A 24,162-nucleotide genomic window follows, 5' to 3' on the forward strand; every position below is an offset into this window, starting at 1 on the left:
TTTTTCTGATACTTCTAGAATGCATATGTTAATACCTGTTCTATCTTTGATCTTGCAGAGATGAACAGGATACTGCTTTGTGGATTTTTGTTTTCCTTTGGTTTTCCTTTCCAACTCTACTTTTCTTAGAAAGTAGGGTTGGAAAATGCTTGCTACACCAGCTAATCCTGCTTTTCTAAAGGAAGCTCTAACTTTTCCACAGATCAAAATATTTTGTAAGGAGTAGTTTGCAGGCAGACTGTAGGAATTGGGGTTTGGGCAAAAACAATTGCTGGAAAAAACAGGAAATGAGTTCTCTCTTTTGGTGAAAGACAAGTTTGGTAGAGAATGTAGACTGGGGGAAAAAAACATCTTTCAGTGGACATTATTTAAAAAAAATACAGAGTGCTTAAATAAGAAAGGTTTGCTTTGGCATCTTGTAAAATCAGAGTGCTAGTTACTAATTGTATATATCCATCCAAGACACATGAGAGGATGTAGTTTCTTGAAGAACAGTTTTAAGATCTTGAAAGTGCATCTTTACTGCAGTGGTGCTGATCTCAGAAGGCAGGAGAGCAATCTCCCTAGTTTTGCTTTTAAGAATAATAAACAGCTCCTATACCCTGTGGAACAGAGGAACAGAAGTGTGCCCAGTTTGCAGGCTTTGGATCTGATCTTGAAGGACCTTAAAACGCACTAGTAAATCAAAGGCAAGCCAATATCTTGATCTACAGAGAATCAAAGTCAGGGACACAAACAGTCTTCAGAAGGTGGTTCTTCACATGTGGTTTGTTTTCAACTGTTATTACATCATGAACTTGAGAAATGGTGGTTGAAGGGCATAGCAACTGTTCTCCTAGCTCCAGAAGGCAGAGATAGACCCTGAATACTGAAGGCCTTTATGGCAGATTTTTCTTCCACTGTTGTTCTATTTTGCTTTTTTATTTTTTTCTTCCTCACAAATCACCTGCTTTGTCTCCTCTTCTTCCATTCTGATGGCTGTTCACTGAAGGATATAATTTGATACACCCAGCTTTTTTCCTTCCTGGAAAATTGCTGTGTAACTCAACTGCAGAGGTTGTGGAGGCCACATGTGTAGAAAACCACATCTGTGCTTACCTAGGATCCACGCTCATCTCTTTGATTTTCACATACCTGCCCTGTAAAATCTTTATAATAAAGTTCCAGTTCAGCTCTGTGATTCCAGATGTAGATCACATGCACATAGTACCAGGAACCTTTCCTTGTGGTCACCCTTTTGTAATAACCTGTCTTGTTCAGCCCCCTGCCTAATGTTCCGTCTCCCAGACCAGATGCCTCCGATTTCAAACAACTGCTGCTGCAGTCCAGAGCCCCACTTTGTCATTAGCTCTAGCTTTGAGTGGGTTGTTTGAAGATTTGCTTTTAAAGAACAGTACTCCTAGTGCAGAACAGATTGTCCCATTAGTAGTTCATGGACATAAAAATAGATGCATAATTTTTAATTTCTTTGCAGTGCATTGATACCACTGAATCAGCTAACTGCTTGTGTGCAGTCTCATTTCATACATAACCTCCTTCATCAGTCAGTACAATCTCAGTATGCAGCGCTCGTCCATCAGCAGCAAAATGGGATTAGCAGGGATCAACCCATACTGTTTGATGCAATAGCACAGAGCTATTGCACTGAATGTAGAATATCCAGCAGTTCTGGGTTTGGTTTTGGTTTTCTCGAACACCATCAAATTATTTAGTGACCAGAAACCTGTGTATCATTAAAGCTGCCTTACAAATTATATTCATCATAATTGGCTGCTGGGTGAGGAAGCATCACCAAATCAGATGCATAAACCATAAAAAGAGAGGGTGAAATGCCTAATACACATCTGAAGCCTTATGAACTGTGGACTGTATGAAGTATACTTTGGGCTAGTCTTTTGTTTAAGTACAGAAGCTTTTCATGATCTCTAACGTTTCAACATATAAAAGCAATTAGTTGGCTTTGTTGTTTATTTTTCATTCTGTCTAGATTCAAGCATGCTAACAATGTGCCAGCTTGCATTTTTAATTCTAGGTTCTACCTTAATGTGTGATATGTATTCAGATTAATATTAAAAATACTAAATGGTAATTTGTAGCAGTTGACAACTAAATTTGTTCCTGAATTTTTTCCTTGCCAATGACATACGACTAACGAAATTTGGCTAGAAGTAACATCCAAATCATGCATATTTAAAGCCCAGTTAACTGTGAAATTTATGCAAATACTTTAAATACATATGAATATGCTCTCTAATGAAAGGGAAAAATGTGACTGTATTGTCTAATATTACAAAATACATTATCACAAACTCCAAGCATGCTTTTAAGAATAATGACAAGGTATGTTCAGAAATACATCCACAGATCTCACGTTAATATATAAATAACTTGGAAAGCCATTCTATAGTGGCAAGTTTAATTTTTATATATAGATAATATATATGCACATATATACTAAACCAAAAAAGTGAGCTTCTCATAGAAATGGCTTCATTAATTTCTAGAATAATATTTATTTCCATTTGGTCTGTTCTAGCTCAGTGGTGTGATCATAGGATCCAATCTCACAAACACTTGCATAATCTTTTTGTAATTTTACAGGTGTGAGTAATAATGGAAGGATCAGCTACAGTAAAGTGCGTAAGTGTCTTTTAGGTTTAAGGCCTTAATGACTAGTTAATACTCTGGTAAGAGGAATGAATGTTTATAAAAATTGACACATTGCAATACTGTCTCAGAACATCCAAATGTCTTTGTAGTTGTAGTCATTTTGTATCATCTTCAGTACAGCTGAGAAACTCCCATTCCATCTGCTATGTGTGATTCCTTGAGTATGGAAGGAAAACAGTGTTTTGCAACATATTTTCAAGACAGTGTTCTTGAATTGAAAATATGAGCACAGAAATACTTGCTGGTAATAAATCAGAAACATTTCTCTGTTGATACTGGAGGAAAGTATCACTGTAAAAATATCGGTGGGGGAAGAAATCCCTGGAAGTGCTAGAGCTCATTCTAGAGCTACAGATTACTGGAAATAACTGGCAGCTGTCACAGCTAAGTATCAAATCAGGCACTGTCCCTTATACTGTACTGGTGATGTTTTTATTATAGTCTGAATGTGCCCTTCTGTGCTGTGGCATACATCAGTTTTTGTTATTACTGTTCAGTATGGTTTCTCCATCCCACGTATGCTGCTCAACATAGTGTTCTTTCTTCCCTTCTGTTTTAATTTGCTTCTTCCCACAAATCCTGGAAGGTCTATTCATGTGTGGAAGTGCTTATGAAGTGAAATGAGCATGAAAATTCAGTGCCTGAAAGCATGCTGCTGAGACCCGTAGTCTCAGGGAAGGGGGGTTGTTGTCCAATCATAAATGTTTTCCTTCACAAGCAGAATGCAGTTTTGGCAGGAGAGCGTGATGCTTGGATGCAGAAGTGGACTCAGTAAATAGACCAAATTCCTGCTAGCGTAGGCTCACTGATGGATATGTAGAGTTTTATTCTCAAAGTGGCATTCAGGTGGACTTGTTAAGTACAGAAAAGTGAAATGCAGATAACTAGTCAACACAGTTATTTCTGAAAGTAGGGTGAAAAGCAGCCAGATTCTGTTTCCGGATTTGTTGGGCAGTCTGGCCTTACAAATACTTGCGCTGGGACCTACAGGGTAGTTGTATGGGGGATGCAGGGATATTTATGTATTGCCTATGATGCTTTCTCACTTTGATTAAAATTGTACTTGAAACAGTGTTTTGGAAGATGTGGTGTAGTGTGATGCCTTCTGGAGTCAGGCTTTTTAAAGGGAGGATTAGCAACCAGTGGTGTGTCATGTATGATCGGAGGTATGGGAGTGCCTTACTTATGTTCCAGTACATATTCTGATGACCAGAAGTACTGTCTTGAGAATTATCTTTTAAACAATATGAAATACATAAATCTCAAAGGCAGCTTTTAGGCTTTGAATATGTTTCATTTGATTGTGATCTTCTTTGCCTTTGTACCTAAGCTGAGGGCAAAACCTCATTATATGTGAAGTTAACTTTGAAAGGCTTTTTGTAGTGTCTTTTAGATGTTTTGATCTCTTTTTTTTTTTTTTCCTTCTTTGTCTTTTTTTTTTTTTTCCCTGGTTTTTTTTTTTTGCCTTGTGTATTGTCTCTTGGGTTTGCAGTTTAAACGGACACCTTGGGAAAAATCTCTGTCTTTTCTGTCCCAAATTAAAAAAAAAAAAAAAAAAAAAAAAAAAGGTTAGAGCACCATTTTAGTCATCGAGGTACTTCATTTCTTGGGGAAACTTCAAGGCTGTTTCTTCAGTTTCTGTCAGCATATTTCTGCAAATATGCTAGCAATATTTTTTGCCCTGTGTCTTCCAAGTGACAAACATTTGCTCTGGACATGAGTGCTGTACTCAAATGGATTAATTTTGATCAATAGGGGAATCCCTTGAGGCTCTACTAGGTCTTTAATATGTAATAGTCAACAGTTTGAAGGTTTCATCTTATTATTTAGTGGATAAATACAGTTTTAAGTGATATTGGCTCTATTTTTAGAGTGACTTAATATTTTCCTGAGTATCATGGAGCCAAGGAAGCAACCCCGTAAAATAATGTATGAAGTATTTTCTACAGTGTTCCTCATGCAGCCCCTTGAAAGTACAGATATAGCAAACGTATAGCTGCTTTGGGTTACTTCAATAAAATTTCAATGAGAGCCATCACCTACGGTAAACTAATTTTACTGAGTGGGTCTGACAGCCTTATAGCCAAGTCATTAAATACTGTATAGTGCAGCATACCAGCTCTAAAATGTCAGAAATTCACCCACTTGCTTTCTATGATTTCTGAAGAAATAACAGGCTTCTTGACAACAGCTACTTCAGTAAGGCAGTTTGTTCAAAATATTTTGTATTGAAAGTCCGAAAAAAAAGCAGTCTTTTTTTGCCAGAAGACAGGTAAAATTTGAGTAATTATTAACACATTCAGATTAGTTAAATGGATGCATAGTAGATGATGCCAGAATATGATTAAGCTGTAGCACAGTAGCATTTGAGACAGTCAATATAAATGATTTTAAAAGGTTATTGTGATGCATTGCAAGCTTCATGAATGGAAGGCTCTGTGGAGGGTTTAGTTTCACATATGTGGAGTTTTGACACTTCCCCATTTCCTATGGAAACAAAAAAGTGAAAAAAAAAAAAAGTCAAACTAAGAAACCTTGGAAGTTTTCTGGAGCAAGGGTGAGGTCAAGGTGGATGGAAAAGAAACTGTGTAGAGACCTGTTCTATAAAAATCAGTAGCTGATTCTCAGGGTGTTCAGTGGGATTTTGTTACAGCTGAGCTAGTCCAAAGTCAAGCTGCAGCTAAAAGTGGTGAGTGAGGTTCTGCCTCCACCCTTTTGTCATCACCAGCACTCTGCATGCCTGGGATGATCTAGTTCAAAAATCTAAACCAAAGTTACACTTCTGTTTTTGCCAAGGGGAGAACCTCGAGCCACCTTTTTGGTAGCAGCAGTGAATTGTGGCAGGCTTGCTTTTGCACAGAAGTACATCCTTACTAAGAATATGGAGCATGCCTGAATTCAGGTCCCCTTATATACCCAAATCAGGTCTCTGATCATTTATCAAATGTAATCATTTTGATTACAAAAAAGATCTTATTTCCTTTATTTGTATGAAATTACAATATAATATTTATGTATTTGTGTGGTTTACATAATCAGCCTGGATAGTGTTTACTGAAGAATACATTTTCTGACAGCCTTACTTAGCACTATCAGAGATGTTTGATTTAAGGGAAAATGTCATCATGTATGACAGGTGATTTTGATTCTTTATTAAAGCTAGCTGAAGCAAATATCATTCCAGAATTTAGGCAGTGGAATCTGAAAGCCAGCTTGGTCTTTTTGTTGTATGATAGAGATACTCATGGGCCTTAAAAAGGAAGGAAAAAAAAAGGGAAAAGAGGTAGTTGAATATGTGGCATTATATATTCAGAAAATTTTAAAATGCATTTACATTCCTAATGAAAACACTTTCTTTAATGGAGCAGCTGACTGATGTGTGACAGTATGTCAGTTGCTGAGGCCTTGCATAGAAATGCCAGGCAATTTTGCAGGCTCTCTGGAGCTCAGATTAAATAAATCCAGTTAAGGAAATCCAGCACAGGAAAGAAAGTGGTAGCATGGCTCTTTAAGATAGATGGACAAGGGAAAGAAACATTGGGGATTTATTTAAAAATTGCCTAAGTTGGGAGTAATTTCAGGTCAGGGTTTGTGGCTAATTTAAATTGTAGTTAAAGGAAAAAGAGGAGACATCTTTATAACCTCATAAAATAGTCAGTTTTAACTAACTCCTCAGACAAGCTTCTTGGTTATATTGTTCTACTTGACTCTGGCAGTTCTCATCATTATGAAATAAAAAAATCAGTTTCACTTACATTCGAGTGTAAACTTCTGTCATTTCCCAATTGAAAGATTTCAGCAGCTGATTTGAGCTATTTTCTGTTCTTGATGTTTATTAGCATTGATGTTGACGTTATTTTGCACTTTGCAAAGCAGTGATACCTTACGAGGTACTGTATTTTCTTGAAATATACGTGTATGTTCTAAAACAGATCAGCAGCATGGTCTAGCAGCTCATACAGCGTTGCTAAGCCAGGCTGGTTGTATTTTAAACAGTATTTGCCTTTTAATAATGCTGTTGTAGTTATTTTGTATTATGCCATTAATAACAGAGCTGAAATGATAGGATGCAAGAAATACAAGAAAATGATCCAAATGAAATAAGCCAGCAGCTCATTATTTGCCAGACTTGAAAATCAAGTAATACAGCAGTCACAGTCACCATGCATTGCCCAATTTTAAACCTTGCTGAAGATGTGCGCTTAAGATAACATGGATATAGTATTAAAAATAAGTGTGTATATATGTATATGTGCATGTGTTTGTGTGTATGTGCATATAGATATAAAGTAAAAACAAAACCAAAACCAGGACACATTCATATTTCAAAAAGTGTTCAGGGACATTCAAAGGAAAACCATGTGTTCATCCTCTACACCAGTGTAATAGAAATACTCTCATTCAAAAGGTCTGAGTTAACTTTTTTCACATTTAAAAGACTAGATTCGCATGGTAGCTTAATAGGTTTCATAAGAAGAAATACAAGAATTGAAATGGCACTGCTTGAAAGATGAGTCAAAGGCATTTTGTAGCCAGAATAAGAGAATACACTAGCAACTGACCAAATATAATAGAAAAAGAACCACTGGGAAGTGTCTTTTTCAGCTTGCTTTCACTATTTAACAGTTTTATCAGTTTGGAATTACAGATTATAGAGCAGAGTGAGGAAAGAGAGAGAGGCATAAATAATTAGGAAGGCCCTGGCTGGAACGGTTGTGACAGCATGAGCCAACCTGATCAAACAGCCCAGGTGCTGTGAAAGTCTTGTGCTATAAGGACAGCTGGAGTTCTGCCTGTTTGTTCTCCAGTCTCTGAGGATGACATTTGAGGGCAAGTCCAAGTTTAGAGCCCAAAATATATCACTCTTTCCCCAGAGTACTGTACTGGTTTCTAGTTCAGAGACTTCCTGAATTGGCAAGTTTCTGTACTGTTAGTAGCCCTGAGCAGATTTCTTGTTAAGTTTCCCCTTGAGTCTTGTAAGCTTCTGATAGTCATTACATCCTGTGGTGGGGAGTTTCCGCAGACTTCACGATGTGAAAAACCACTTTGTGTGCTGCATGCAACCTGCCACAGCTGGCTTTTTCCATGACCCTCACTCTTGTGCTGAAGAAGGAGATTAATGCACCTGATTACTAGGTGCCCTCTGCAGCTAGTGACACTAGCATAAGGAATCTGTGTGTTTTATATAGGGAAACAGTTTTTTAAAGACAAGCCAAGCCTATAATCACAGAGTTAAAATTATAAGAAGCAGTATGTTGCACAGGCATTTAACTTTTACAGTTTTTACTTCTTCTATTCAAGACAAACAGTTGCACTTAAGTTGCAGTGTTACCCTTTAATGATTCAACATATTAATAACCCTAAAAAAAATGAATTCATTAAATGGTAACTTTGGAAGAAGTACTTGGGGATCTTCGAGCAGAGGGAGTTAAATAGTTTTTTCAAAAGCACTTTCTTTAAATCTTGTATCTGATAAATGCGTAAAGCCAATAATAAACAGTTTTGTAAATTCATTTCCTGCAGGAGTTTGCTTGTCATTTTCAATATTTGTTCCAGCTCTTAGCTGTTATTCTCATGTTTGGAGGGAGGAGGTAACACAAAATGGAGAATTCTTGTGAATGTTTCTTTAAAAGTTTCTAGCATGCAAACTTAGCTGTATTTAACAAAAATACTTTTCCAAACCATAAGCCTCTACATTATAACATCATAAAATGCCATATGATCCCTCCTTTATGTAAATCAATGTGTACTAGGAATTTAAGAAACGTTTATAAGCAAGTACTAATAAAACTTCTCTTAGTCAGAAGTATACTAGTAGTCCAAGAGTTTTTGTAACCTTTGTTTCATTGTCTGTTGGTAATTATGGCTGTCCTACTACCTAACCTAAATTACTGGTGCTAAACTTTATAATGAGCTCAATAATTTAGAACAGTCCTTACGACAGTGCAGGTAGGTAGTAGTTGCCTACGATGGCAAAAGATATTTCTGTGTAACTGGATCTAACTTTCTTAACCATTTGTCTTTAATTTTTTATATACATTTTCTGTTTGCTTATTAATGTGATTTGTGTTTATCCTTATATTTGAGCCAAACTCCGTATGTTAGGATACTTTCGGAATTTTGTTCAAAACTGTGCAAATCTGCCAGTGCCATGAGGAAAACAATTTTTTTCTAACAATCATCTCTGTTCATCACACTGTCATGTTAGTAATGAGCGTAAAACTCAGTCTCAGTCAGTGTATTTGTAAACTCTGGCCTTTTTTACATGCTACACAGGTCATCAAGGTAGATTCATTTTAGCATGAATAGACAAAAGCCATAATGTATAAGGTAAATTGTCACTTCTGTTCTCTCTTAATGCAGCTATAGTCCATATGTGTGCATGGGCTCCAGTGGAGTTGGTGGTACAAGAACCCTTAGCAACTGTGAATGTCTAAGTTGGTTTGGTGGCCAGGGTGGCTGAGGCATTTACTGGCACACTCACAGGCATTTAGCTTCCAGCCATATGGCCCTGCCCCTTCCTGTGCTGCCTTTGGTGTTTCTTTGACCTTTGTGGAGATGTATCCTGGCATCTTTGGTTTCTCATTAGGATGAGAAAAGTAATTTGCATACATACAAACCATGGCAGATGCGTTTTCGGTTACCAAGCATCATTCTCTCTCAGCACTTTGTTGAGGGTTTAGGTTATCCTCCAATGTGTAAGGCTTTTGACACCAGTGGCACAGCTAAAAAATATGTGAGGGATTTTTAGCAGTACATTTCTATACTAACAAAAAAAATAATAATCTGAGAACATTTTTCCTAGGTTTATATTAGGGCTTTAAGACAAAAAACTTGAGGGACTTCTGCTTTGCTTGGTGTGTCGAGACTTGGTTAAAGTGAGGAGAGTTTTATTTCCCAGAGTTTCCCACAAAAATCTGAGTTGGCTCTCTTTTTTCATAAAAATTTCATTTTAGGAACAATTAAAATGAAGTAGAATTTCATGCTTAGTATATACTATTTATTGCTTATGTAAGGAATACAAATGAAGTAGTAAATAAAATTATGCAAACTAGCCACTAAAACCCACCAAGCATCATAGTTTTAATCAGTGAGATCTGTCTCAAAAGAACAGATTATACAATCATCAGGTATTTGGATTTTCAGTTTTAATCATTCCTTTGTTCAGCAGTGTGTGTAAGCTCAGTGTGAGATTTTTAATCTAGAAACTAGATCAAATTCAAGTCAAAGATCAGTAGAAGCTAGAAAGCAAATTTTAGAAGCAGATTTTAATATATAAGACGTCAAAGCAGTAGTTGTGCTGTGTATCAGCCCGTTTCTTGTCATGTGCAAGTAGTAATAGATTCTATTCAGAAATTGATGAGAAATTTGCCACCTGCTGCCCTAGGATAAATCATCTGCTGTTGAAGGCACACAACAAGGAAGCTCATACCACTCTTCAAAAAGGATGATGCAATGTATTAGAAGCAGAAACAAGAATTTGGGACAGAGATGTGCAGAGTTTTGAAGGTGAAGACACTGATCGTGCTTCATAAACATACACATGGACATATGGTTTATTTTTTCTCATGTTCAACCACTCTGAAGCTGTTTTTATGAAGGATGCCAATTGAAAGATGCAGGCAGGTTCACAACAGTGTTGATGTGTCCTTTCACATTCTGTTTTCTGCCTGAAGCTTTGTTTTTGTTTTATTGTTTTCCTGCAGCAGCCGAGTTAAAGTGTTGGGTTTTTTTTCCTTTGTCTTACCATATTATTTATGTGCAAAAATCCCTTGCATTATTATTCTTTTAAAGCCACTGGCTGATCTTTACGTAGTTCTTTCTGTGTACTTCTCTCTGCTTGAGGCCAGTCATAATAATATATCCACAAGTTTTTTGGGCATGTGGGGAGGGAGGGGGTTCCCTTCAGGACCCCTTTTTGCTTCAGTTATTAAGCATTTGTTGTTGCTGTTTTCCTTTTGTGTCCCTGTATGTGAGGGTATAAGCCAGGGTGGTTAAATAGCATCCCAGACTGCTCCATGTCCCAGCAGGTGGGAATGAAGCTCTGAGCAGATCCCGACTGTGTTACGCCCTGAGAATAGTGGCTCCAGAAACACCTCAGGAAATGCCACTCCATTCAGTGGCTGCAGTTGCTCACTGTGTGGCTGCTGCCTTTTCTTTCTTCCCAGTAATGCCAAACCACATGTATCTGTAATGGTAATAAGAATCCCATGATGGAAATAGAAAATTACTTGAACCTGAAGTGTTCTTTGGGCATATCTTCTGGTCTTTTTCCTAGTACGGGGACAATGCTTACGTATAGCTCCTGGGTGAGTCTGACCTCTGGGTATTTTTTCTGTATTTGAGGGTATTTCTTCTTTAATTTCTTCTGTGAATGATTTATCTGTGGTTCTGATAAGTCAGGTTTTGTGACAGTCAGTGCAAGCTGACATCTGTTCTTCTTGCTGGGGTAAAAAACCCTGTGTTTTTAGAATTACACTGTTTCTAGTACAATAGGAAATCCTTGAGTGCTAGTCCATATGTGCAGAATCAGGTTGCTGAGAGAACATGAACACTCAATTTCTGTACACATTTGTATATAAGATTTAATGTTTTATCTTTTTTACAAAGTGTTTTTCAACAAGAATAATTCTTTTTAAAATCTTACAATCCTGGTTTTAAGTCTATGAACAGTGAACTCTTTGAGACACAATCCAGTAGACATTGAGTACTTAATTATTCTGATATCCTTTAAGTTAATAACATTAATTATGGCATGACAGCTCTGCTGGGTGTAGACACATGTTTCTGTGTAAGAGCTTCCAGTAGCAAGGCCAAGAATTTTCAGAGGAAGAGTATCTCCAAAAGCCTGTGGTTGAATTCGTTCATCAAATGGGTTGATCTAACAGCTGGTCTGTTTAAATTATAGTAAAGATGAAACATTATGCAGTAAGGCAAATCATTAATTCACAAGAAAATAATTATACTGATATTAAAAGCTACGTTCTGGTTTTATTTACATTTTAGACTGTATATTCAGGTCATTTACCAATCCAGCAGAGTGACAGAATTTTAATAAAATGAAATTTGGGTAATACTTCATGCCATGTTTTGTATTAATTTGTTAATAGAGAAATGGCAGCAGTATGATGGTCTAATGTTAGTATGAAAGAGAATCTTACCAGAGTGGTGATTGCCTGTTTAGTAACTTTTTTTTCCTTTTTTCTTTTTTCCTTTTTTTTTTTTTTTTCCTTCTGGCATGTTCCTGACACCCCTGCTTGCTTGTGGGAATGAATATTTTGACCCTTGTGAATTGTAGAGCCTATTGTGAAGAATGGCAGGCCTCCAACGTCTCACAGCATGCACTCCTTTCTTCACCAATACACAGGATCTTTCAAGAAGCCCCCTTTACGGAGACCACATAGCGTCATAGGGGGCAGCCTCGGCTCGTTCATGGCAATGCCCAGAAATGGGAGCAGATTAGGTAATCTACTACATTGTTTGTTTTTCTTTTTTCTATGTCTGTATTGATTCTTAGCAAGGGATGGAGTTATTCTAATGCTTTAATAAATCTCTGGGAATAAAGTAATCTTTTTCTGAAGTTGTTAGGGAAACTTGGTTTTAAGGTACTGAATGTCTCTTAAGATTTTCAGGAAGAAAGCAATTGCAAGAACATGCAGAAGTCACCCATGAATTTTTGACAAGTTGCAAAGTTACAAAATATTCTTTGTTAATACTTTGTAAGAAACCTGTGTGTCCATCTCAGCTAAGCATTGGTGGGAACTACAATAAATTAGATATAATAAAAACAAGTTAATCATTCTATATGTGAAATGTAAAAAGAACTGGTGTATTTATATAGAATTTGTAGTATTATACAAAGTTTAAAGGCAACAGATGTTATCTTAGTAATTAATTTGGATATTTTGTTTATTTATTCTCACTAGCCATTTAAATCTTTTTTTCTTCACCTCCTTTGGAAAACCCTATTCTAGTATGCTGTCTTTCAACCTTTGAAGTGCTAAGCCCAGTTGATACCACCTGTTACCTCAAAGAGTAAAAGATGATGTTTTGATTTATATAAGGCCTGTTTCTTTAAAATTTTAGGATATACTGTTCTTTCACCAAACTAGTATTTCTGTGTCAGGTACTTCATAGAACAAAATCATAGACTGGTTATGGTTGGAAAGGAATCACTAGTTCCAGCCCCCCTGCTATGGGCCCGGACACCTTCCCCTAGACCAGGTTGCTCAAAGCCCCCTCCAGCCTGGCCTTGAACACTGCCAGGGGTGGAGCATTCACAATTTCTTTGGGCAGCCTGTTCCAGTGCCTCACCACCTTCACAGTAAAGAACTTCTTCCTTACATCTTTATGTCATTATTATGAGGGAAAAAAATAAAAAATCAGTGATGAATTAAGGGCACTCAACTGTAATTATCATTGTTGTGGTCCCAAGCTATTTTTGTGGTTATGTGGGACAAATAAGTTAACAAAATTTTTTCTTCAAGTAATTTGTCATGTTGCTGCCTCCAGTCACAATGAATGTGTTGCCCTGCTTTTATGTTGTTTTAAATTATGCTTAATTAGTTGATGCTAGAAAATGAGAGCAAGTCACAGTTTAATTAGAATTCCCTGAATTTTTCAATCTTCTACCCGCCTTTTGAAGTATGTGACAAACGGATCTCCTTCACAATTAAGGTATGAGTCTTCAAGATAGTAGTCAAACTGCTTACATTCTCCTCTGCTGTAATATCACTCATCATGTTCAAAATTTTGCCTTTCTACTGTTAGTGCTGCCATTCAATCTGAAGAAAAGAATTCTGTCTTAAATGGTCTTCTGCTGTTGTCACAGCAGAAAATAGGTTTTAGTGTCCACAGTTTGACTACTGCACCAATTCCTGATTTCACTCAAATGTTACAAGCTTTTTTTTTTTTTTTTTTTTGCCTAGCCAAGCTTTGCTCAAGTTGCCAAGAATCTAACAGGATGACAAAGGCTTGTTTGCTTGGGCTTCGGGGGTTTTTAATATTGTGTACTTAAAGACATCTTTGATTAGGAATATTTAGTCATTTATGGATTATTTGTCAAACCAGATGTACATCAACTGAGTACAGGAACAGCAGAAGTGTATACTTTTGTACTGTTGTTCTCGTGTGCTGCCTTTAAAAACATTCTACAGGTTTTTTAAATAATTTATTTCTCTTCAGAGTTTCACTATGAACTTTGCAGAAGTAAATTAGCTTTGCAGAAGCAAAATTAATGAACAAGTTTTGGGTTCTTTTAATGGTCTTTCTCAAAGTTTTTTTGCAATAGTAATGTGGAAGTATTGCAGAAGAATGCAGTTGGTTTTATTTTTCTCAGGTGATCAAGTCTTATAGGTGATCAAGCATTTAAACAGCACGCAATTTCAATGTTAGTCTGTAGGAAGTTATGATAACATGTTTAAATAGCTACAGAGTCCTGTAGAATTTGTAATTTGTTTGAAGTGGCATGATTTACTGAGGTGTGAACAAAGTAGTATGATTTACTGAGTGTATGTATTTATATGTTAAAGAACTCTTCGCTTTGGATGTAATGATGCTGTTAATGATGCCTTGTTTCTTCACTCATTTGGTGAAAATTTCAGCTACTTGTACATGTTATCTAGTGGTAGGTAACACAAGTACAAGCATATACAAGCATAATTACTAATGCTTTTTTGCTTCTTCATGTCTTTCCTTCTTTTGTTCCAGCCACATGAGAATGGTTATTATTCAGCAGGACGCTGAGGTTTTCTCCATGGGGATAATGACATCAGAAATGAAACAGTCAAATATGCTATACTACCTGAGACTTTTTTATTTTCTTTGCCTTCTTCATTCATCCTCTTTCCACTTTTTCCTCTATTCCAATGGTGAAAAAATACTTTTGGAGAGAGATCCTTGAAACACCGCAAAATTATGGCAGTTAAAGGATGGCTGTTTGCTTAAAATCAGGATAAAATGAGACTTGTCACAGGTGCATCTTCATGCTGCTTCCTTTAAAAGAGGTTATCAGGATAAAAATTGGTTGAGAAGCACTGGAGGGTTTTGGAGTTTTTTTGCTTTCTGAGCACTGTACATGAATTCCTGCTGTTGTGGTAATGTAAAATTCCAAAACATTTTTAAAGCATTTCTAGTTGGAAACGTCTCTGTTGGCTCTAGGCTTTGTAAAATGTTTGGTAAAGACAAAAAATCTGAACCAGTCTCTAAAAAGTGTGCATTTGTTTAAAATTGTATAGTAATTTTGAATTTAATATTCAGTTATCATGATGATTTTAAATATTACAGATGATTCTCAGGCCAAATTGTGAATCAGCCATGCCACTGATAGGAATGAAGGTCTAGCTGAGGTTTCTTTTAGCTCATGTATCTCTCTACAGCTTCTAAAGTCTTGCACCTCCAGAAACATTTAACTGCTGCAGTCAGTGATGGATCTAGAGCTAATAAATCCTTTTTGGACCTGGCCTGGCAGAGCCAACTTAGTTGTCCTTGTTCCATATTTGTATTACTGGGAACACTGCAGAAATGCTTAGAATCTGCAAAGCCAACTGAAGCTGACCCTCCTGGTGAACCTCAGTAGCGGCCAGGGAAGAGTTTATCCCTACTTTTGCCAGTTGTGTATAGTTATGGAGAAGTTTTGTTTCTTTGTCATAAATATTGGAATCGAAAAGAAGGATGTTTCCATACAGCTTTCATAGTTTGGTAATGTTAACAGCAAAGGCGGTTGCTCACTATGGGCTTACTCAATTTGAACTGTTATTAGTAAAACTGATTGTAAAATGCAGCCACTGCTCACCTTGGAAGGAATCCAGTATGCAAGTCACATGATTATTTTTGTGATCATTTGAAATGGGATTGAAAAACTATGCAGTCTGACTCACTGCTGACTACTTAGTGGGTGTTATTTTAGCTCACTTGGAGGAATTCTCATTCGCTATAGTGTAGATTCCCCATACGGATTTCTTCTGTGGTGTTTTCCTCACAGCTGAGATAAGGATGACCTTTTCTTTTACATGTACTTCCATAGTTTTCCTGTTACACTGTAGTCATCTACTGCTTTTCATTACAAGGCAATACTGGATATTTAAGAGTACATTAAAATAAAAGTCTGTGTAAAGGAGTGGGTTGGGTATTCAGTAAAAGCAATTTAATAAATTATTGAACCGTTAAAACCTCTGAAGACCATGCAAGCTGGCTTTAGTGCAGGTGAACCTGCATATAGAAGAGCTTGGTGAAATTAAGGAAATGTTTGCATCATTTTTGTCATTGCTTTATCAAATATTATCATCATGCACCTGTGTAAAATGATGCAGACAACTAGGTTAATGCCTTATTCCTGGGATTATGCTGCTAAAATAATGAACATAAGGCTATACTAATACCTCTTTAATTGCATAAAAGGACACATTTGTGTTAGATGATAACATAGTCAAGATATTTTAAAAAATGCTTAAAAATATCCCTCTATAGAATATAATTAAAACATCTGCAAACCCTTATAGGTAGGAGCAATTGGGTATTTAGCCCATTAGAAATTCCGACGTGCTTAATGATAGGTTTTTGGATGCTACAACCAGTATCTTGCATAAACTCTTTTGGTTATGAGTATACAGCTTTACCAGAGTTACCACATAATTAATCATATCACAGCAGTATTGAAAAAAGGCTGACCCTTGTCTTAAGTCTGAAGTACTACATTTTTAGACTTAAGTGGTACAGACCCACTTTGTATTCCTGATTTATAAAGAGCAGATCTCCTTACAGCTATGTTATCTGCCCCAAATGTATGGGTTTGTTTTACTAGTTGTTGAAATAGTCCTTACAGGGATCTCCTTAGTTAGAAGAATTATCTTTGTCAACTAGGATGCTCTTTGTAGTTTTGAGCATTGCATTTCAAAGTGTCATTTTTTTTAATAGTGATTTCATAACACGTAACACTTCTGTGAATTGAACATTAAAGTAGGACAGTATCAATCACATGGTTACTTTAAGAAGTGTCAGTCTTTTTTGAAAAAGAAATGATGTAATTGCTCCATCGCTTAAAATACAGCAGTTCTTTAATTTCATCAGTCTTACTTTGTATGGTTGCCCAGCTAACTGTCTGTTGTCTAGCTTCTCTAAAGGAAATAGACTTTGGAGCCCTGTAAGTGGGCTTGTACTAACATGCAGATAAATAGATTGGGGAGCAATTGGCAGTAGCCATTACACTTAATTTTACATCAGAATCTTGTGAGTTGTAATTTCTAAAATGGATTACATGACCTCTCAGAAAAGCATTTTGAAAGAGAATCTGTATTAAGTGATGTGATGAATGTGCCATTTACCAGATACAACAATGCTGGCATAACAGCTTTGCTGCAAATAGTCTTTTCAATAATGCTTTTATATTACTAAAAATAATTTCCTGCAGTTAGAGATTTTTAAAAAGACAGCTATCAAGTCACTCCAGAGAATAAGAGAGATTTTGTAGAGACTTGGCAACAAAGAGTCACATTTTGTCAGCTTATGTTAAGGCTGATCTTTAGGGACCACTTTCTGAAAAATCCTTTCCTCTGTCTCAATCTACCATGCCTCTTATCCATATACTTATCAATCTAACATTAATAAGTATTTACTTTGTTTGAAACCAGAATATTGCTTTTTATTATGCATGGAGTGCAGCTTATTTTTTTCTCATTCAGTCCAAATTTGAGCACAAATTGCAGGGAAAATTCTGATGCAATGTGGATTTTTAATCAAAATGCAGTATAGATCCACATTGCTGCTGGAAAATTTGCTTTGTGCATGAGATGCACAGTTACTTTGTGTTTGACATCAGTGCTTCGAGTTAAAATACATGGTGCAATACTTTACGAGTTATTATTTTATATCCATTATGTTTTCTTTAAAAGGAAATTCTTTGTACTGAGGAAGAATTTGATCCTTTGAAGTATACATGATTCTATGTGAGCCAAACTAGACAAACATTTTAGAAGATGTGCTGATAACCAGACATTGGCCTAATGGCTTTTTTTTTTCTCTAGAAAGTCCAGTTCTCTTGCTTGCATTTTTTTTCCTCTCTCTCTTTTTTTTTTTTTTTAATTGCTGCAAAGTTGTGTATATGTTAAACATTTTCAGGAATGTTGGTGGTTAAGGCTGAATTGAGGTCTGTGTGTTTTGTTAATATTAGCATTTGTAATAATTGCCTAACACCAAGGATCAGGAGAGGGCAGGGAAGCACTTCCTTTATATGTGTGTTTAATCTCTATAGTAATTTGGAGTTCAAATATTTCAGAGGTGATGATGCATCATTACTCATAGTGAATTGGTTGTATGGCCAGTTTCTCACTGTGTGTCCTTTTGCAAGTCATTTGACTTTTGCTGCAATTAACGACATCACCTTGATCTTCATTCATTACGGTGTTTGTCCTCCGAAGTCTGCAAGATCCTGTGGTGCTTAAAAGCAGTATATATATATATACATAAACTCTTTTGTGTGGATGAATCTAAAGGATTGTGTTAAAAGCACCAATTTGTCATGAAGATTCTGCAACATCGTATAACTCAGTCTGAGTTTAAATTACTTTGTAAGGTCACAAATTTCACTTAAGTGCTTCTAAATACCAGGTTCTCTGCTGAATCCACTTGTACATTGTAGGCCTCTATTTAGACAGAATACATTCTCTCCTTCTACACATGCACACCAGGTTTTTTTATATCTAAAGTTTCCATATTTGGCATTTCTGAAAATAATACCTATAATTCAAGTTTTTTAAGCTTTCTGAAGATACCCTCAGGCTAACATCAGGTAGTCTGTTTTGAAAAATTTATATATTCTCAGTAATATTTTATACCGAAGAGCAGCTGGAAGAGAAGAGGTAGTGAAGCAGTTTGGGAAATGAATCCATGAGGAGAAGGTGGCTTATAGAAATTAAAATTGAGTTTGTACTGTCTGTCTTTCAGTTGGAAAACTGAGTTCTGGTGCAAGCTAAATAAGAAAAATAATGATAAATTTGTGTAGAAGTCCTATAAAGTAATCCTGTTCATTCTGTGATTCCTGAGCCCATATATCAAGACTACCATGACTGTGATGAGTGTCTGACTCTGCCATATAACCCAGTGAGCAGTAATGATACAGTTGTTTTCCATCTGTACCAGAGAGATGTTTGGTGTAATACCAGTTAACTGTTTCAAATTCTTTGGATTATTTTTAAGATATTGTTCATGAAAATCTGAAAATGGGGTCAGATGGTGAAAGTGACCAAGCTTCTGGAACGTCATCTGATGAAGTTCAGTCTCCCACTGGTGTTTGTCTCAGAAACCGGATACACAGACGAATCTCAATGGAGGTAATTTACTTTTCCTATAATGATCATTTAAATTGAGAAGAGAGTTAGGGGTTGCTTGAATTGTTTAACTGGTGGTTGTCTTCTCAATTAACCATCTCCATTTGTCACAAAGAAATCAGATGGTTATCTTGCATTCTTTATGAGCCATTAATTTCAAAAATCTGAATATGTTTTGAAACTTTTTTTGGGGGGAATAATTTTCTAAGTGTAGGGTTTGAATATCTTTCTGTCTAATTCACTGAGTATATCCAAGAAGAGATACTGTTTAGACATTTTTTACTTAAGACTACTTTCTAATCTCTGTAAAACTATTACTACAGCAACGATGGTCCTGACTGCTTCAGTCTTTCCCTCTCTTCCTGTTTTTTAATGAACGGAACTTTACAGGATGGTAAACAAAAGGAGGAAAAGTACCTTATGAATAACTGTGCACATAATTTCCTTTATTTATGAGTCTTATTATGAATACTAGCCACCCTTGTGCTTGCTTTGTTGTCATTTCCCTTGGTGAAGGAAAACAGAACACTTCCCTGTTTCTTGAGTATATAAAACTTGCAGTTATAATGATGCCTTTGTTACAGAAGCATTTCAAATTTTGTAGTTGCTGTTTATAGCATACATACCAATAGGCATAGTTCGTTAAGATTTAAAATCTTTGTTCAAAGCTTGATAGCAAATACAGGACTGGGGGAGCAGATCTGAATAAGTTACAGTAGGGTGTATGTGCCAAAAATTTTTCATTTGTGAGGCGTTCTGTTATGCTTGGAATTCCAAGACGCCAGGCATGTAATGCTGATATGATTCCAAGATCTTGTGAATTAGCTGTATTAGTTATATCATTTCTTGCAGCTGGGGGGGTGGGAGCTGTCTTCAAATTCCTACATTTGCATGTTAATCTCAGGTTGACTGTTAAAATATTTCCTTGGGAGAACTAAGGTGGATCTATTGATTTATGCAGGATACTTAAATAAAAAAAAAAAAAAGTCATTGTGAAATTTGCACATCAGAATGTGTGCTGGAGAAACTAAACATCAAGGAAATGTTTTTAAGAAGAATTACTTACTTTTTGTTCATTGTCTTTTTCCTCTGCATTTTCAAATGCGCATTTAGAACAGGAAAGAAATAAGGAAATTAATGCTACGTGAGGAAATTAACAAACTGAAATGGAACTATGTCAAGTCTTGCAGGGAAGGCTAAGAACAATTAAAGGATTATCTGTTAGATTTGGATTCAAGAAACTCTAAAAGAAAAATTACAGACCAACACAGGAATAATCATTAAATTTCAGGAAATTCCTGTACATTTATTGGCCTTTTTAAATGTAAAACTATTCTAACTTTACTCTTTAAGAGCTTTGGGAAGCTTTTGTTTAAGGTTTGTTTATCTAATGCTAATTCAGTCATTTTTCTCCAAATTCCAAATGCTTGTTTCTGATGATTGAAGTTAACATTATTTCTTCGTTCTCATTGACTTAGTCAATGAGAACACAGTAGTGTTAGTCAATGAGAGCACAGTATTTTTGACAGCTATTCATGTGTTTTCTGTAAGTTATAATGTTTCTCTCAAATTGCTTCAGTATTGATACAGTGATTTCTCCACTAAGGTTTCAAGCTAATGTCTGCAAACACTTTTACATCTGAATTTTAAGAATGCAGTCATTGAGAGATATTTTTTGTTGATTTACTTCTTGGAAATGCTTTGTATCAGAGTAGGTGGGCATTTAACCTTTTTTGTGCGTTCCAGGGGAAAAAACTATTACAGTCTTTGTAGCTTCAGTTAAAATACCTTTCTAATCTTAATCTTTCTGCTTGAATTTCTCATTTCCTAAGTGAAAAGGCCTTAAGTGATTACATTGTCTGCCTGTCCTTTCCTCCTCCTGTTTTGGTCATGGGTCATTTTCTGTCAGTTTTGACGGATAGAAATCTCAGATGCTAGTTTTCTATTAATTTCTGTGGAAAAAGCTCAGCATCCAGAGACATTGCTAGTGCATCTGCTAGGAAAGATGCAGCCTTTATTAAACAGCCCAGTATCCACATGAGTTGAGTCTCAAGACATACATCCATAGAAAACCAGGTTCTACTAGTTTTGCTCTTCATGGAATGGGATCACTTGCTTCCCTGGCCTTCGAGGGAACCAGGTAAAGGTTTCCTTTTGTACCAAATCTTGCCTGCATGCCTGGAGTGATTTATGCTATGGAGCTGGCTGGTTCATTAGTAGTAATTTGATTATATAAAGAGAAGGAAACAATCTTTGTTGTGAAGTAAGTTTCTGTTATTTCAGTTTTATTTTGCTGTTTCGTGTGGATCTCGTGTCTGTAGACATCGTTGTGTAGCCTGAGGCCATATTCCCTATATAGTCATTTAGGATGAGTTATAGCTGTATGCTGTACATGCAGGTTGAAGTAAATTAGTATGTGTTTGACAATAAGTTTTTGCTGTAGTCTGCTGAAGTCATTAGTCACACTTGAAATCCATTGTAGAATGTACTTGATTAAATATGCAAAGTTGGATAAACTCAATAATGCAACATTCATCATTCCTCTGCATTAAGATGGATGTGCCTGTCATACAACTGTAGCATATAACTATATGGTTTTTTGTGTTTAGTTTGGCCGATATTCACTGTATTTGTAAATTTTTTGTACATTACTTCTTTGTTTCCCTGCTGAATTGACAGAAGACCTGATTCATTTTGAAGGTAACTAATCAGGTAAAGCTGAAACCTTGGAACAGTCCTTTTTTCTTGTAAGAACTTGTGTATGTAACCAAATCTTTCATGCTTCGTTTCAGCTTCCTCTAAAATTCTGAAAATTAGCAGCCCATCAAAATAACCCCAAACAAACAAACAAAAAATGGACTTCCCCTCCCCCCATCTTCGTAGATGCTTGCTAAAAACATGCATGTGGTAATCAAAATGCTAATTACCAATACTGAGTATTAGTATTCCTGGGATGTTTTGTGCATTAGGATATACATTTTGATTCTTAGTGTCTGTCCTCACTGCAGTGATTCATATAATAAAGCTATTCCTTTGTAATTGTTTAATAATTCAGAGCCACAAATAAAATTGTGACATTGTTGAAAAGCAGACAGATCCTTTTGTCTAGAGTATATGGAAGATTTTGTTGAAAAAGAAAACTTTCTAAAAGTTTTATATAGAGGTATCATGGAAGAGAGGACAGTGCAAAATAAACAGTGGAGATGCAACTAAATGCATCAGAATCTCCATAGCAATAGGAAGCTGAAATTTCATAAACTTAGAGTTGGCCTGATTTAGATAGGAAATCACCAGACTGCAATGTAACCTAAATATGAAGCATCTTAGATCTGAAGTGGTAAACTGCAATGAGAGAGATTGATCTGCAGTGAAAAATCTGCTGGGGTGAAAACTTTCCATCCACAGTAGTAGCTGTGGAGATTTACCAGCTCTCAATCTGGCATCCCCCCCCAAATGACATAAAATTTAGGCCAGTATGACTGTTAGACAGGGAGATTATGTGCATTTGCTTCTGAGTTTGACAGCACTGCACTTACGCGACTAGATTTTCTTTTTTCCTAAATGATTATTCATTGTTATATTGTGCTTAGAAAACAAAGAGAACATACCAGGATCTCATTGTGTTGCCTAGATCAAGTTTATTTTGCCAGTAATCCATAGGCCACAAATGATCCATAGAGCAGTTGCTTGCTTTCCCCCCCCCCCCCCCTTCCTTCCCCTCATTCAGAAGCTGTGCTGATGGTAGGTATCCATTGTGTGAGGAATCTGGCTTCAAACAGCTGTTAGGTTTTAATTAAAATGTCTACTAATCTTATGCTGATACCAGTTATTACTTGGTAAATCAGTACAACTGTTTATCAAAACAGATATATGGAACCATGTTTTTTTGAAGCACCAGAAGCAAAACAGCCGAAGAATGGATACATGTGTGTATTTTAAGTTTAGGTGCTTTCGTCTCATGTAATGAGAAATGCTTCTACGGGTCATGGAGTTACAGCTTGAAGTATTTTTATTTTGATTTGCTGGAAAAGATTACATGGGCAGTAATGCCTTGATAGAAAACTCATGTTTCGAGCCAGAAGTGTTCACTTGGGGGTCCTATGCCCATGCACCGGATAGTGAATGCTTCATGTGGTGGATAAAAAAATAGGGAGAATGAAGTCTGTGCAAATTGAAACATCTGTTTCCCTTTCCCAGAAGTCCAAGGTCTGTAAGCTATCTTCACATGTGAACTGGCAGAGGGCCATAACCCACTGTTCACCAGCCTGTTTCCCAGATACTTTATCCTGAGAAACAGTTCTTATCCATCTGACTGTCACATTAGTGACAGGAGTGTGTTCCAGATCAGGCTGCTCCTACCACACTGCTATAGGGTATAATTCTCCCTTGGGAGGATTAGCTGCAGGGTTAGTGCTTTTAGCTGAACAGGGAGAAATGCAAAAGCTAGGAAGTGATCTTGTGGTCATGTGTGCGTTGAGCTGGTCACCTACTGAAAGAACATAGATGACAAGTAAGTTTTTGGCGAGCTCCACCTTTTACCAGGGGTGCGATTGTTTCAGGAGTTTTGACACAGCCTGAGTAACTCAATTGATCTGCTGTTGGTCCAGCAGGGCAAGTGTACTTTCTCCAGAGAAAAACCCATAAAAATTAATTGATGTTTCTACAGATGAAGTACTAAGATTTTCTGTTTGTAGGTTTCAGATCCGAATGTGGTTCATAGGTCCCTATTCACATGTGTAAACTCTGAATTCTTGAGCAGCAAGCTGGATGGTAGTGGTGATCCAGGCTTTCAGTCAGGGACAGAACAGTATTTTCTCCTGTCATTATTTTTGGAAGCTGGAAGCATTGTATCAAAGACAGCCTAAGCATTCAACCCTACATCTCTTGCCGCTCAAGAGGCTCCCTTGGATACCCAGCAGGCATCACTGCACACAGCCTTCTCTGAGCAAAGGTTCTTCCTTCCTCATTTCTTGTGTGCCTGGCAGCAGTATATCTCCTTCTGCCTTATTTACTGGATTTTGTCTAATTTTCATCTCTGCACCTCATGAGAATGTGTAGCTTTTCTTCTGATTGTCTCTTCTGTGAATCTAATCATGTGGTCACCTACCGGAAGATTTCAGTACTAGACAGAAAAGAACTGACACTGAACACAGTCAAGACTTTTTGGCTT

General features: G+C 36.6%; 1 protein-coding gene across 5 annotated transcripts in view; it reads left to right on the top strand.

Annotated features, from left to right (window-relative positions):
* CDK17 (cyclin dependent kinase 17) overlaps positions 1–24,162 on the top strand; it is a 94,387-nt gene that overhangs the window by 41,231 nt on the left and 28,994 nt on the right. For 4 of the 5 annotated variants that reach the window (XM_080621953.1, XM_080621954.1, XM_080621952.1 and 1 more), the window contains 3 exons: positions 2,602–2,640; positions 11,969–12,133; positions 18,862–18,995. In XM_080621953.1, the coding sequence (XP_080478079.1) occupies positions 2,602–2,640; positions 11,969–12,133; positions 18,862–18,995 (338 nt within the window). The remainder of the gene's footprint in view (positions 1–2,601; positions 2,641–11,968; positions 12,134–18,861; positions 18,996–24,162) is intronic. The other variant, XM_080621956.1, reaches the window with a different exon arrangement.

This window comes from Psittacula echo (assembly GCF_963264785.1).
Source record: "Psittacula echo genome assembly, chromosome: 1".
NCBI classification, from domain to species: Eukaryota; Metazoa; Chordata; class Aves; order Psittaciformes; family Psittacidae; genus Psittacula; species Psittacula echo.